This window comes from Siphateles boraxobius, unplaced genomic scaffold, assembly GCF_051911475.1.
Source record: "Siphateles boraxobius isolate OS27281-9 unplaced genomic scaffold, OSU_SipBor_1 30, whole genome shotgun sequence".
In the NCBI taxonomy this organism is placed as follows: Eukaryota; Metazoa; Chordata; class Actinopteri; order Cypriniformes; family Leuciscidae; genus Siphateles; species Siphateles boraxobius.
The window spans coordinates 15,289,023-15,306,400 of record NW_027508920.1 but is presented as its reverse complement, the minus strand read 5'-3'; the positions used below and the strand labels follow the sequence as shown (position 1 = coordinate 15,306,400).

Sequence of the window (17,378 nt, the reverse complement as noted above, 5' to 3'; positions counted from 1 at the left end):
TTGATTTTCTCTCTGAATGGGAATGCATGCACATTTGAGACCCGTATTTTTTTGTTTTTGTTTTTTTATAGGAGAAAAGGAGCCCTGGGTGTATATCTTATTCTCCTTGCCAATCAAAACAGTCTCCAGTTTTGAAGCTATATTCTGAAGGCACTGGACAGCAAAGGTCACATTTAGCAAGTATTAAAAGGGCTGTCTTTAATTAGGACCTCGTAAATGTCAGCTCACTTTTTCCTCAAGTGCCTCTCTACACAAATACATATTCACGTTTTAATTTCTAGAGGTTACTTACCCTCTCTCCGGGCGAGACGTTCTATAAACGATTTCGTGCCACGGGAAGGATGAAGCATTTAAGTTGTCATTTGTTGGGTTGTCCTCATTACTGAGCGTCGCATCTGTGAGTTTAGTCAGACGGCTTGATGCGTAGGAGCTTAGTCACTTTGTTGAAGTTCTAATTGCCAACAGCAGAAAAGGGAGATTTCAGCAGGTGTATAATGACTCTTTAATTAAGATTTTCAATAAGTCCTTCCTCTTTTGGCACCGTTTTAAAAACAAATGGGCAATTTACAATCATTTGCAGCAATTGTAAATCCACAGCAATGATTGACATGATATAACATAAATATCATTAGCTCTGTTTCCTCTGGGTGAATAATAATTAAGGGTTTTCTATCTAAATTAATTTCTCTCTGTGTGAGTGGTGTTTTCAATAGAACATGGCAACATTTTCATGACAACATTTTGCAACTCTAATTGTGTCATGATGAGACTAAAAACTACAACACGAAAACAAGGTGTACTTTGCCTTGTGTATCACAATGAGATTTTATTATTTTTTATCCTCCAAACTGTGTATTACGATTCAAAAGTTCAGTGTCAGTATGATTTGTTTATACTTTTATACACCAAGGATGCATTAAATTGATCAAAAGTGACAGTAAACATTTTTATAATGTTACAAAATATTTCATATAAATGCTGTTCTTTTGAGCTTTATATTAATTAAACAATCCTAAACAAAAATGTGTCCTGAGCACCAAATCAGCATACCGTATTTAGACTTATTTATGAAGGATCATGTGACACTGAAGACCGGAGTGAAAATTCAGCTTTCCCATCACAGAAATAAATAATTGTAGAATTGAATTGTAGTATTTTTCGGTGATTTCTTACTTTTTTCATCAAATAAATGCAGCCTTGGTGAGCATTAGAGACTTTCAAAAACAAAAAAATCTTACCAACCCTAAACTTTGAAAGGTAGTCTACTCGAAAAAGTATGGAAGCTAAGTTTACATCTTGCAATTCTGACTTTTTATCTCAGAATTATGTGATATAGTCGCAATTAAGAGTTATAAAGTCAGAATTGCGTGATATAAACTCGCAATTTTGTTATAAAGTCAGAATTATTGAGATATAAACTCTCAATTGCGAGAAATAAACTCTCAGAATTGTGAGAAATAACACAAGGGAAAAAGGGAAGTCTGACTAACCTCAGAATTGCGAGTTTATATCTCACAAATTTGACTTTATAACACGCAATTCTGACTTTATATCTCGCAATTGTGAGATAAAAAGTTGCAAATATAATTTTAAAACAAGCTTCCATAGAAAAGCAATAAAACAATGTCCATATTTTAAAATGACTCTTAATTATTGTAAAAGTCCTTGATTGCAGTTTGTTTTGTACGATTGGCAACTAGATAAGTTACTAATGTACTGTAAGTCGGATTGCATTCCCACACACATCATTGTATGAAGGTTTGGGAGTTTGTTCAAATACATAACTCTAAACATGAGCAGTACTACTAGTGATCCTTGCAAGTATATCTTAGAGCCTGGCATTATGAATCGAAATTGTTAGGTGTAACAGCTCTCTCTGTTTTATTTTCAGATTTTGCTAGAGCCGTTGCCGCGAGACCTGTCTCATACGCTGCAGTGCTGAGGATGAAGGCAGACAGTTCGTCGTCATCCTCATTGAGCTCCAGGATGAGGTTAAGGAACAACTACGGAGTGGGATCGCCTAGCCAAGACTGGCCTCCGTTCTCCAGATATAGATACTCAGCCCTCAGCTCACAGGAGGACTACATGAGTGAAGGTGAGAATGAGGCTGAATCACACAATCCCATGGCAATTCACCCACTCTCACGCTGAGCCCTTACAAACTCACTCTCTCTGATCTGTGTTCTCGTCACACTGGGGCAAATGAGTTCTGCTATTACTTCTTACTGACTTTAGAAGTTTGACCTCATAGAGAGTGGTTCAAATACTAATATGAGTTGAGCAATGACTTGAATATGCCTTTTCTGTTTATTGTTTGGACCACGTTTGAAATCTAAGAGGCCATGTTATGTCCTTTTTACTTCTTTATTTTTTAAGGGTCTGCTAGAATAGGTTTTCATGCTTGAATGTTAAAAAAACACGTTATTTTTTACATATTTTATATTGTTGCAGCACTTCTCTTCCCAGTCTGTCAGTAACTTTTATTTCCTATCTTTATGAAAAACGCGCTATGTGCTCTAAATTGGTTGGCTGGATCAGTGTGTTGGTAAACCACTTTGAATGCGTTTCGGAAATGTCACGCTCCTCACCATAACCACAAGCATCAACACACTATTAACGCAACTCAACCAGGCCTCGCCCCTTTTTTTGCGTATGTCTTTGTTGTGAATATTATTTAAATGCAGAAAATTGTGACTGTTATGTCTCTCATTTGGACTTTTAAGTTTGAATTTGGTTTATTACCTGTTTCTAGTTTGTAGTCATTTTGGTTCCCCTCGTTACTCCCTCATCATTTGCACCTTATCTAGTTTTCAGTTGTTTCTCATATTTCAGTATTCTTGTGTGTTATATTATTTTGGTTTCTTGTTTTCTTGGTCTCCTGCCTTTTTTATTCCTTGTTCTTGTTTTGCTTTTATTATTAAATATGCCTGCAATTATTTCCACACCTCTGCCTACCTTCCTTGCCCGCTCCATGTTAACGTGACATGTATATGTTCCTGGAGGAAACCTCAAGACTATCATCTAGGCATTTCTGGGAGTTCAGGCTTACTGATTTAAAGAATAACTCCCTTTGGAGTGGACGAATGACATTTGTAACTTTGCAGACTTCATGCTCAAACAGCAACATTACACACTAAAGAAAAGTTGAAAATGTAAAAAGCATGAAGAATAGTAGGTCCTCTTTAGCTTGAGAGGTAAATGTGCTAGACCAATTGAGCTCTAATGGCACTTAACAGTCATTATTCCTTTAGTAAAAACCATTGCTAGTCAACACAATATGTAGTGTTTTTGGATGCTTATGTTGACACCTCCAAGACTACCTTGGTCAACCAGCTTTACCAACTGGGTTTAGCTTGTTCAACAGCTAGACCTGTCCCAGGCCATCACTAACCAGGAAGGCATTTAGGACCTGATTTGAGTTGTCAGAGCCTAACAGACAAGGTTTGTTGTTTGGAGTCTTGTTTAACATTGAAAGTGACCTAGGCATCTCACAAATGAATCATGTCTCTGTTCAGTTAGAGTTGACGGAGACCCCGGCCAGACGGAAATTGAACAGTGATCATTGAAACATCTCACCAAACTCCCAGCCTTCTGTCAGCCTGACAACTGATGGATGCTGTTGTCACTGGGAGAAATATATATTCACAAGAGAACGAGAAAGCTGTGTTATGAAAGAGACCTTTACAATAAAATAAGATCTGTCAAGGTTTCTGTTGGTATGTGGTGTATGAATCTATTTGTTGTAACTTCAGAAAATAAATATTTTTCTGCTGTTTGGGTTATTTGAAGGATATTTGTTAGCACTGTGGTCAAGTGTTTTTGACACTGAACATGTTAACCGCTGCGGGTAATTCAGCTAAAACCATATTAAGGTGATTGCTAGGCTGTTTTACATGGTTTGTGGTTGGTTAAAGCTGATCATTAGCTATTGCCAGAGTTTTGACCCAAAGTCCAATTTGCAACTTATTTTGCCCACTTAGACAGGAGGAGACTGTCTGACAGATGAGTAAAGAGACCACAGTCTATTTTGGTTTCATGTTGTTTAGAAATGGGAATATTTAAAATACACGATAGACTGGAACAAAAAGTGGTGAATTCAAAGTATAGAACAGCAATATTCCTGAACGGTTGTACCACTGTCACCAAACAAGAAGACGTTATTGAGTTTGTGTTGTACTTGGCTACAGAGAACTGTTTAAGAGTATGTTTGTGGTTCAGTAGGAACAGATGAAGAAGTCTGATTGGGTCAGTTCTGGGTCACAGGAACTGTCTCATTCGAGATGATGCAGTCAGTACCGCCATCTTCTCCGGATCACCACACTCCAATGGTTTAGGGGTCACTCAGGAGACATACCTCATAAATGAGGTATGCACCACTTCCTTCGCACACTGTGAGGATGCAGTAATTGTCAGCAAGATGTCTCTTCTCCGTGTAACCGGCATTCTTCAGGTTGTCGTTGAATTGTAATGCTGAAAAGCTCATGGGGGGTACATAGGGCTGCTGTTTTCTCTGTGAGGTTGACGGATCACAGAGTCCCTCTCAGATGACTGATTTCTCTGACATTATCAAGCTGCTAAATCATAAAACACTCACTGTCACCCCATACTGAGACTACAAGCTGCCTTAGACAAGCTGCACAGTACCGCAGATAGATAGATACAACATCCTCTTAACATACTCTACAGTACCTCTCAGCTGGTACTATTTAAAACTCTCTTTTGTTCACTGTTTAAATTTGCAGTTGCTGATACACAGCTCAGTGTGATCTCGCAGCTGATACAAAAACTAGCTCACAAAAGGTTTAGAGATGAATATTATGAAAGCATATGAAAGTCATATAGTGTGTGGGCAGCAGTAATTATTCCTTCCTACATCTAACACACTTTTATTTTCTAATGTATGGCATGTAGAATAAATAACAGAGTACTATATATGACTGAATATACCTGTATGTGTAATTTTTTCTTGTGTAGTTCTTGACTCATCAACTTAAAACATCTGTTAAAAATTAACGCACTGAATTGTGCAAAGCAGCTTACGTTGCATCTGAAAGGGAAACTCCTACAAATTCATGTGCAATGAGGTCAGCCGCAAAATAACTGTCTACGTCTTTTCAGTGCTAATTTCTCACTGCGTGTCTTTAGTAAATCCTGACAGTAGTTTTTTTACACCAAAAGAGAGTTGCACTGGCGCAAGCTGTTAGCAAATCTGGCCCTAAATAGTTTGAAGCCCTTTTTGAGTTAAGAAATTACTCAACACACTCATTAAATTATTTGGTGTTTTTAAGCATTAATCTCAGGTATGGTGAGTAGGGATGGTGTGTAAAGAACAATCGGACACTTTTTTACAGTTAGGTCATGCTTGAATTGCATTGATTGCTCAAATTGACAGGTCTTGCATTTACAATGTGCCAAAGGGACCCAGATAGCAAATTGGCTTTGGGCTGGATCTGGTTAAATTTCGGATGAGATTTTGGCCCACATAAAGCATGGAATTACGGTCCAAGGTTGGCCCAAGTGCTGTTTGCCGAAAGTCAACCAGATAAATGCTGGAAGCAGACCAAAACTCGCCCTGAGATTTACAAGGTAACCAGATATTATCCAGAACTGGCCCAAAACAACGCCGTAATCCCCAAAGTTCAGCCAGACAAGAGTCAAACTGCCACCACCTTTACCCCAGAACTCAGCCACAACTTATCCAGAAGCTCCAGAAAACAGCCATAATGGGGGCAATACAATGCAACCAATAAATAATAATAATAAATTAAAAAAAACACCATTGTCGAGTAGATATTTGCTTTATTGGTCTGCCATTTGCAGTGTGTTTCTGTTTTTGTTGTGTTTTGTGTATTTGCAGCACATGTGTTGTCAAACTGATGAAGATGTTTTCTTAATTTGCTGGTGTTTTTTTTTTTTTTTTAATTTTCACGCATTTTCTTCTGTTGCAGTGTGTTGAGCCCTCTTGGCCACTGTACTAAAAAGCAACAGAAACCAAGCATAAATTAAATTGATACAAACAATAAAGTAAAAGTGTAAAAGCAAAAGTGTAAATGTGTCATGCATAAATCGTAAAATACAGAAACAAAAAGCTGGTTATAAAAGACAAATGAAATACAATTTATATTTACAGATGTGCAAAAAAGGTACAAATATAAGTTGCAACTTTCAACATTCATTCATGACATGAGGGAATAGTCGTGAAGTTCCAGATAGACTTAGACACAATAAAAATGCACTTAATCACAATGTTTTTAAGATGCAAGCTTTGAAAAGGTGTTTTCCAATGTACACCTCTCCAGTTTACCACTTTGGCAAAGTCATTTTTGATTGCTTGTCTCATAATCTGCCAGATCGTGTCCTTTACGTACACTCCACCCAGCAATCCCAGTTCAAGTACCTGAAATAGTTGTAAAACATGCCATCACTATTAAAGGCCATGTTGCAGGGTTAATTTTTCAACGAATTTGTGCAATTTGCTTGTTGGTAATAAACTTTTAAACACTTATCCATTGTATTTTATGTTGTTGGGTATCACAAAACGGAATATAATACGAAAAAGTAGGTACTATCTTACAGCGGTTTGCAAAGATTCTTCTTTCCCCCACAATGCATTGCATTACGTCACCTTGGGGAGAGAATTTACCAAAGTCCACCTTGAGAGCATTGAGAGTTACTAGAGAGAGACGAGTAGTAGATGAGATTATTCAGATGGCAGATTATAGATAAATTAAATAGGTAAATACATAGATATAGATAGATATATAGACTAGATATATAGATAGACAGACAGATATATATATAGATATAGATAGATAGATATGCTAGTATATGCGGCAACTGCACATACAATGGCGCGGGCGCCTCTGACGTGCGAACAACTCTACGTTGTCAATCTTCCTACTATATATTTCTATCTATTTATCTATCTAGCTGCTAGCTATCTATGCTAACGTTATGCTATCTGGCTGTCTGCCTATCTCTCTCTATACCGCCCACACAAGCACCCGCCAAACACAGCGACAGACAAGCGGCGGCTACATCTGCAACAACATTTTCACCGGAGGAAGAGATAAACGCTTATGGTGTGTTCACACCGAACGCGAATAGAGCGTCAAATACACGTCTAGTAAGACGCTTGAACATCCGCTCGAGTTCAAATTTTTCAACTTGCGCGGAAGACATTCGCGGAAAACGATTAGCCCAATTCGCGTCATTCGCGACACCCGGCGCGAATGATGCGTCTATTCGCGTCTTTGCATTGACTTTGTATGTAATCTACTCGCGCAAATAATTAAATTTGCGTTCGCTGTGAACACACCACGCCCATATAGCTAGCATGATGCCTTCTATTTCTAGATGACAAAGACAAAGTTTACCAGTACTACGACACTATGACAAAGGTTACCGGTACTTATCTGAACTGATGTCATAATCACTGCCACTAGATAAAAAGACAGATTTTTCACTCGGTGCTATTCAATGACAGTAAAAAAAAAATATGTGTCGTTATTGTGCACTGCTGCTCGTAGACTAGCTCCAGTGCTCATTGCTGCGTTGCTAAATGATAGCAACTCACCAGGGGCCCTATTTATAAAACTGTGCGTAGGATCCTTACTAAAAGTGTACGTGCGCCAGAAAGACAAAAATAGCATACGCAAAAAAAATATTCCGACTTATAAAACCGGAAAGAACCTGAGCAGAATTCACTTTATAAATCCCAGTTAGCGGAAGATTGTGCGCAGATGCGTCTCCTCGCCGAAACAACCATATATGGAGCTTAAAATGCCTAGTTTTACTATGCATATCCTCATCTGCATATCATTTGCATATGATTATTCATCCACGTGATAACATGTTTAACGGTACAAGACATTAGGAAAATATGAAATGCGGCTGTGCTGTTACATTAGTTACATTAATAAAAAATAGTAGCCTATCCTTGCCTTGTTTCTGAATAAATAAATCAAATAGTATAAAACACATTTCGGAGAAAGTTTTTCTTAATCTTTTCCACTGGCCAAAGAGTATTTTAATTGATTTATGTTTTTAATGGAAACAGATAGACCTTGTTGTGCATTATTTGCACAAAACCATTTTCTCAGACAATCTGCTATTATCATGATAAAGCATTATCTCTTTAGTTAAAACATTAAAACACAGCATGCCAGAGGAAAAGTGTTCGAAAGCATTGCATCAACAACATGTATTTCTATTAACTGAATATAAAAACTGTTGTAACTTCTCAGTAATGATTTCATGTAGGCAAATTTAATTGTTTAACTACATTAATCAGAATGGCATATTTAATCTAAATCTTTACAACAGAAGTAAAACAAAGTTTAAATCATTGTTTTATTTATTTAAACTGTTATTGTGAACATGAACTGTATTTATGATTAGGACTTATAATGAAGATTTACGGTTTTAGATATGCGTGAGTTTCACTAAACGGCCCAACGCGCTCACTGGCGTAGACATTTAAGAAGGGATGATGTTTGCTTCATGTGATAGGCTTAGTGAGTGAAATTATATTTGTATTATCTTTCTGTATATGTATAATTTTCTTTAGATTTTCTGTCTAAAAGTGACCAAAAAGACATGTAACTCCAGCTCACCATCGGTGTCGCCAAACTGCTCCATCTCCAAAATGTTCGTACGCATGGGTCAGAGTTTGCGTGCAGGTGCGCACATTTTCCCGTCCAGTTTGTTTTTATAAATCACAACTTGTGCGTCGTAAATGGCGTACGCCTTTTTCAGGGCCTGTTTTGTGCGTACGCAATGGTTATAAATGAGGCCCCAGGACACTTCACCAACCCTCCACTCATTCTCCTCGGACCATAGATTTAATTGGCTTTAACGGGCTCATTTGCCCTCTCACGTCTGGCAGGTTCGAAATTATACGGCTGCGGGCCATCATACATGTTGGCACTTGCCACATCTTCCTCATCCCAGTCAGTCGCCATATACTAGACCGAGGCTACCTTTCCTCCACTTCTCCCCAATGTGACTTCATCACCGAATTGTGTAAAAAAAAACGTTACTACCAAAAACTTAAAAAAAATGGTCTTTAAGACCATTTTTGAGACATTTTAAAAATGATATACATATCTTGAGTGATTTATGTACACATTAATCGACAGTGGTGGTTAACCTGCAACGTGGCCTTTAAGTTAAACACTAAAAAATGCTTTTGTTTCTAATATGGATATTATATTTACCAAATTATACACTGTAGAATAGAATAGACTAATTCTAGCACCTCTAAAAAAAAACAAATAAAATCCAACCACAGACAACCACCATAAAAGCCTATCTAGTATTGCGCTATAAATTAAAATCTACATATTAGTAGAGATATTAACTAATACAGACCGGCCCTAAAATGTTTGTTTCTGGTTTATTGTAGCATTTATACATATAATTAATTATTATGTCCAGTAAAACTGTAACGGATCCACTGAAGGCAAGTTGTAGAGAACCCAAGTTCAGTTTATTTAGGATAACGTGAACAAACATAAAACAAAAGCATAGCGTGGCATGGCATGGCATGGCATGCACTTAGAACAAGACTTAAACATAATCATAAATGTGGAGCTTACCAGATAGTGGTTACACAAATAAAACTTGACAAAGACACATGGCAAACATGAGGGCTTAAACACAAATGGACTAATGACAAGACAAGGGACACCTGTGAAACGATGAACCAAGGACAACATGAGACATCAGACAAGGGAACACATGGCAGGAATCACATGACAGACATGAAACATGAAAAAAACATGAAACATGACCAAACCGTTACAACAACACTTGTTTGGAGAAGTTTTTGGACTTTTTGTTGGCTACCATGATTCCAAACGCCATAGTGTTTGATTGTATTGAGCTATCAACACAACTTTTAGCTCAACCAAACATGCTGTTTTGTGAGAACTGGCAAGCCATTTAGGCATGAAATCACTCTCCATAACTGTATCTGACATTCACGTTGGTATAAACATTGGGTTCTTTGGTACGGCTCTACCCATTGTCGTTGAGTTTGAAAGTGCTTATTTGCTCAATCGCTGTTACTGTCCTCGCATAAACTGTCAGGACCTGGTTTTATTTCTGTTCTAAGATACCTCACCACAGTTTGCTCATTATGATTACAGTGTGGGCCAGTGGAGAGACCTTGTTTGAGGTGATACCTGAACAGTCTGTACATGCTCAAACCGAGCTGAACAATAGAAGAGAGTAAACCGAGGCATTTTACTATAATTGCTTTTCAACTGTTAGACATATACAAAGGCTCCATGATGTGCACTCAAACATGTCATAGCCTATCTGTGAAATTGTGTACTGCCATGAGCACTCCCTGTTTAATAGTGAGAGAACGAACGGTTGATTAAACTCTCAAAGGCATTCGCTAGGCAGGAAATCTGACGCCTCTGGCGATTTTTTTCTCGCTTGAAGAAATGGCCCTTGTTATTGAGGATTTTGTTTAATTTGAAAGGATGCTTTTAATGGTTGGTCATCTCTGTGTCACACAGCCAGAAGAACTGTAAGAGAAAGATAAGAAAGTTAAACTGCAATGGTTTCCTGCATCCTACGGCCTTGTCCCCTCCCAAACACACTTATTTTTGAATAATAGAAAGAAAAGTCTTCCATGCCCATTTGTTTTAAAGAAAAAGTTCAACCAAAAATGAAAACTGCCAAATCTGTATGATGCTCTTTCTTCTTTGGAACATAAAATGGAACATAAAAGGAAAAATGTAGCAATCAAATTGGAACTAGGGGACCATACGACTACATAAGATATATTACTGTTCTGAAGCCTTTTTTTTTTTTTTTTTTGTAAGAAACAAAGTCATACAGGTTTGGAATGGCATGAGGTTGATTATAAGAAGATTTAAAAAAAAATGCTTTTTTCTGAAACTAGTGATTATGGTAAGGGAACATTTCTGAAACACGCTCGACTCGGTTGAGCAATCACAACACACTGGTCCATTTGACCAATCAGGGAACATTGAACTTTTGGGAAGGAAAGTAAGTTAAGGACAGACTGGGAAGAGAGGTGCAGCAACAATATAAAATATATGAAAAATAATGTTGTTGTATTTTAACATTCAAGCATGAAAAGTTATTTTATTGTTAAAAAACGAGTCTGTTAACTTTGAGGGGTGAAACTACAGTAGGAAGTTATTTGACTATTTTTTCCAACAACAAATTATTTCATAGTTTTTCCAAAACATTTCAGGAGAGAGATCACCAGTCCTGTCCTCTGCAGCCATACCTCTGATTAATGTATATTTCCAAAGAGTGTTTTATTTCCCACTGGAGACCGCTGACAAGAGACTGTGCAGATTACTGTTTCCTCTCTTCCCCAGGAACAAAGGCTTTTCCAGCGAGTTGATCATTTCTAAATTGTGAGAAATATTGTGCTGTCTCAGCTTCCAAACTAGGTTAAAGGCCTGTATTTCTGTTAGATTGTGGAGTTGGGCTAGTAACAAAAATGATACGATCAATAAGTCATGGCAACATATGTTTTTCCATTACTTTAACTCATCAACATATTTTTATCAGTTTAAAGTTATACAAGATTAAAAAAATAGTTGAATTGACTTCTACACCCAATTTGATTATACTTTAAAAAGTGAGGCAGCAACTAAACTTAACGTTTAAGTTGAATTAGGTAAAATATACTGTAAATGGCTTTTTATTAATTTTTATATGTTTATGATAATTATTCCATACGACTGACGAGTACATGACACCGAGAGATGTAGAGATGCAGAGATAGTTCAATTTAGTGGAGCTGTTTTACACTGCACAGACACTTCATCTGAGCTGTAAATAATACTGAATGTTTACACAGACATACCGATGAGGCATAAATGGGTAGCACTTTATTTTATTGTCATGTTCCACATCTACATACTATGTACTTATTATAGCAATTACAATAACTGGGTTATAACTAGGTACTAACCCTAAACCCAACCTTCACCCATGTAGTTACCGTATATTACCAGCACTGTCTTGGGTAAGTACACTGTAAGTACACATTCTGTAAAATAAAGTGTAACCCATAAATGTATTGACACGGATTCAAAACATCAGGAATCAGCTGATTGTCATGACAGAGCCAATGTAGTCTGAGTGTTTACCAGGTCAACTGCTTCTATGATCTGAAGGAAAGATTTTTCTTCTTGTAATTGTAACCTTGTAATTGTATCACCAAGCATCTGTAAAGTTTCCTGCGATTGTTAAATGTCTGAAGCACTTATGAAATTCAGTTACACTAGCAGTAAAAAGCATTGTGTAGCAGTAAAAAGCATTGTGCCTGAGGGCTGGCAGATACGCAGAGAGACTGAATTCATTGTGCTGGGTGATGGCTTGTATCGTCAGAGAAAGGGCGAGATATATTTGAACACAGATGGTGAGGTGGTAATGCAGCAGTGAGGTACAATAATCGGTGGTGGGGGGGTTGCTGTCCTCTGAGTGCTTCCAAAACAGTGCCAACCCGCCGAGTCATGGACTTTACAAGTCCTCCGAAGGTGTATAGTATCTGGTGTTAGCAACAGATCCTTCAATAGTAATATTAAAGTTTATTTATTTAGCACCTTTCACAGACAAGGAAGGGTCTCAAAGTGATTTACAGTAAAATATAAAATCAAAACAAATACAATAAAATAAAATAACAACTGTACAAATACCATCAAATACCATCAAAAAAGTCTAAAAAGATGTGTCTTCAGGTTTGTGTTTTTTTAAAGATTCCACAGAAACCATATTTTTCAATGCTAAATGGAGAGAGTTCCAGAGCCTTCAAACCACAACACAGAAAGCACAGTCACCTCTGTTTAACTATTCCTCTGGGTATAGTTAAAAGGTCTTGGCTTGTAGACCTTAGAGACTGACCAGGGGTGTGTGCATGTAATAGATCCTGGATGTAAGAGGGTGCTTGACCATGCAAGGCTCTGTAAGTAAGTAAGTAAGTAAGAAAGTAAGTAAGTAAGTAAGGCTCTTTAAGTCCTGTAAGTTGCGAGGTGGAGCCACGATGGATCGAACTTGTTGGTACAGCACATCCCACAGATGCTCAATTGGATTGAGATCTGGAGAATTTGGAGGCCAGGGCAACACCTTGAACTCCTCATTATGTTCCTCAAACCGTGGCTGGGTGCATTATCCTGCTGAAAGAGGCCATTTCCACCAGGGAACACCATTGTCATGAAGGAATGTACCTGATCTGTAACAATGTTTAGGTAGTTGGCATGTGTCAAATTTACGTCCACATGAATGGCCGTACCCAGTGTTTCCCAGAAGAACATTGCCAGGAGCATCACACTCCCTCCACCGGCTTGTCGCCATCCCACAGTGCATCCTGGTGCCATCTTTTCCCCAGTTAAACAGCGCACTCATACATCCATGCGATGTAAAATAAAACAGGACTCATCGAATCAGCTGACCTTCTTCCACTGCTCCACTTTCGGCGGTGAACAGGGGTCATGATAGGGAGTCTGATTGGTCTATTCATAATTCATATTGATGTGCGTGTGTGTAATGCCTTTATGTCAGACATGACTTAATCTAGCTACAAAAACCTGTCACATTGTATTCATGCAAAAATCCCTTATTATTGTAGTGAGACATTTGTGTTTCTCTGTCAGAGAATGATCTCCAATTACACAAAGCTTGTCCAAGCTACACAGATCTGTAACTAATTCACAGAAAATGACTGGTGACTAAAGGTGTTGAGGAGACGGAAGCGAGACAGGGAGAATATGGGCCGAGTGGGAGTGTTTGTGCGGGGGAGCGCTCTTTAATCTCAAAGGCCCACAGTCAGCCGAGAAGCAACCAGAGGACCGAGTGTTAGAGTGAATCAAGTACTGCTTTTCATAAAGATATTCTATTGTTGTCTGCACAGATGCACTGAAACCACAGCTGACTACCAAATTGGTCGAATTCAGTTTTGCACTTAGCAGCATGAACTAAATGAGGGTCTCTTCTCTCACAATTTTTAGGGTTCGTTTTGAAGGCAGATGTGAAATCATATTGTATTGTTTAAAGTCACTCACATGTTGGATGTTTTTAACTACCAAAAGAAAAACATATTCTACAGTAGAAATGGTGTCCTGTACACTGTAATATAACTCTTGTATAGTTTTATTTCAACACTCAAATGTGTGCGTGTGCGTGTGCGTGTGCGTGTGTGTGTGTGTGTGTGTGTGTGTGTGTGTGTGTGTGTGTGTGTGTGTGTGTGTGTGTGTGTGTGTGTGTGTGTGTGTGTAACTGAAGACATCATTACTGAGCCATCATTTATGAGTTATGGACACAATACATAAAATCATGTGTCTGAAATCGAGAGGTGTGTTGTTACTTTCTAAGTGATCAGACTTTGAAAAATAGTAAGAGAGAAAACAACTTAAAAAGAAAGAAAATAGTCTTACTTTTCTAGGTCAGATTAAAACAAACATTACTGGAGAGCGTTTTACAAGAAAATACTATTTCAGTCTTTCTACGTCAAATTTTCACATTTAGTTCAGTTTCTTGCCGTTTCTTTATAATTACTTGTGACATTAACTGTCAATTTCTGAGTGAAAATTGTTTCAAAAAGTAAAACCTACCTACATTTGTGTTTTCAGTGTGGTGAAAAAAAGAGTGGAGAATCCCACAGACTTGAACTGAAGGTCTAGAGTCGCATCTGCACTCTTAAAAAACATGTTTCCAATAGAAGGTTTTCACAGTGAAGACACATTTTGAGTACCCCAAAAAACCTTTTAGTGGACAGTCCATAAAAGAACATTTTCATTTTGTAAGTGTGAAGAACATTGTAATAATCTGAAGAACATTTTTCACTATTTAGACTTTTATGCAATGGAAAGGTTCCATGAATGTTAAAGGTTCTTCATGGAGTCATAGATACCTATAAAACACCTTTTATTTTAAGAGTGGAGAGACTAGAATATCATATAGGCTTGGGGATGGATTTGTTTTACCTGGGCCATTTCGTAACCACTTAGAAACCACCCTGAACACCCTAGCAACCACATAGCAACAGCATGACAAACATCCACAACACATTGCAAAAAATAGTGACCTGGAATTTGTTACTTTAAATCGTTATTTCTACCTTACTTAGTTCATACAATGTAGTTTTGGTGGTTTGTATTAATTAATGTATTTAAGTTGATTCAGCTGTATTAAATAATATAGTTACTTGATTAAAGTCACTTGCCCTTTTACCTGTATTGTATGTTGTTTACACTGAATTCAATGCTAGGCTCGTAGCAAATTTATTCCCTCCCTTCGGATCTGATATCTTCTCTCTTGTGGGGATGTGACACTTTTTCTGGTCAATATGCAAACCGACTGTGATGTATAAGAAATGTGTTTTTTTGTCCTGGCAATGATGCAGGTTGTACTGGAGACCTTCAATGGTTGGGTAAAGCGCCTGGCTACACAGACCGCAGATATGAGGCTGGTGTGCTGACACCTGGGCAGAGAGCAGCTCGAGACAGTGGCGATGTTGCAGCCTGTACACACTGGGATTTATTATGCATGCAGCACAGAGCATAAATAATAGAGCCAGAGCTTAGATAGCTCACTCCCAAGCCACTGCAAATGACTAGGTTATGTGTGAACTCTGCGCCCACAGGTCCTTCATCTCTTCTCTATCTCTGTGGTCTAATTCTGTTCCTGCTCAAAAACATTTGCCAGATTTAGCCATCACATAGCGGATGTTGAACAGGGGGAAGAGAGCCCTGATCATTTCATGAACAGCTTCATCCTTACAAAAAAGTATTGTGGCGGTACTGTGGTACACTGGTTGTACTGCCATGATACTTTTATATACCATGATACTGAATGATATTCATATGCATGTAGCAGAGTATTTACATTTTACTTAGAACAACACCACATATCTAGGAAACCTCGGTATTATATTGGTAAATGTCCAAAAACATAGTCTTGTGATGATGATGTGTGCAAAAAATATGGTACAGCCAAGATATGTGTAAGAAACATGGTGTTACCATGGTATATGTCCAAAAAACAATTGTTAATATGGCTCATGTAAAATAATATAAAAATAAAAAAATAGTACATGTCCCAAAAAAACATTAGTTAGTACATGTATTAGCATGGTACATATCCACAAATGGTTTTAACATGGAACCCCACTCACACACACACACACACACACACACACACACACACACACACACACACACACACACACACACACACACACACACACACACACACACACACACACACACACACCCCAAAACATTTTTTATTGTTCATGTCCAAAAAATATTGTATTAGCATGGTATACGGTATGTCCAAAAAACATGGTATTTGCACAAACAAAACATACTAATGCAGAAACATGGTATTAGCTTGGCACCTAACCAAAAGATGGTATTAGGATAACGTCCCAAAAAAAAAAGGTTTTAGCATGGAACATATGTTTACATTTAAAAAAAATGGTATTAGCATGATAAACACCCAAGTAAAGCATATACTATAGCAAAGCATGCATTGTGCATGTCCCATGTGTTTGTTATACAATTTGAGATTTAATATTGGTCCCAGTGTTCAGCATAAACTCACTGAGCACCGACGGAGCAGATCTCCTGAGTGTTACTAATTGGAAGGACTCTCAGTTATTCTACTGAGATATGTTATTGAGTTCACCCTGGGGGCTGAATATATGAGACGGTTTACAGGATTTCTAATGTGGACCGTCTGCCGTGTAGATCCAACTGGTAGAATGAGCTAAAACTCTTTTGCATTGTTAAAACATCAATTTGTGTCCGACATACATAGCCTATATATAGACCACATATCCAAATGAATTACCCTACATAGGTGTCGTGTAAATACTGTATGTAGTACACATCAACACTATGGCATTATTTCCATAGAGAAGCATGGTTTTTATTTTCTTCAGTTGAGGGCATGTCAATTAAAAATCCATGGCGTAAGCAAATTGACTTATTTTAAAACACTTTTCTTGTAAAAGTGTTGATGGCATACTTTAGTTTGTATGCACTTTTAGTTTGTACTTTTTGTTTGATGAATAGCAATAACGTATGCCAAATATGTGACTTATTTAGCTGGTTTGAGACAGCAAGCTTGTGTGACAAGACTACATTTCCCATCATTCTCTGTGGTAGCCCAATCATGATTAAACACATAGATTAAAGCATGCTTTTCACCCTTAATTACTCACTCTTTTTCCTTTTTTTTTATTTTTGTGGTACTGGCTAGTCTTTGTCAGGAAGTTAATAAGAGATAAGGAAATATGAACTTGCCCAGCAAGTTATGATTATATGGCTGAAATTTTGTATTGAGTTATACAATTTCTGAACTCATAAGTTGGAATTTCC

General features: G+C 37.7%; 1 protein-coding gene across 3 annotated transcripts in view; it reads left to right on the top strand.

The window, feature by feature from the left end:
- The window catches only part of cntn5 (contactin 5), a 442,606-nt gene that overhangs the window by 215,941 nt on the left and 209,287 nt on the right, over positions 1–17,378 (top strand). For all 3 annotated transcript variants that reach the window (XM_077248331.1, XM_077248330.1, XM_077248329.1), the window contains exon 3: positions 1,892–2,095. In XM_077248331.1, the coding sequence (XP_077104446.1) occupies positions 1,892–2,095 (204 nt within the window). The remainder of the gene's footprint in view (positions 1–1,891; positions 2,096–17,378) is intronic.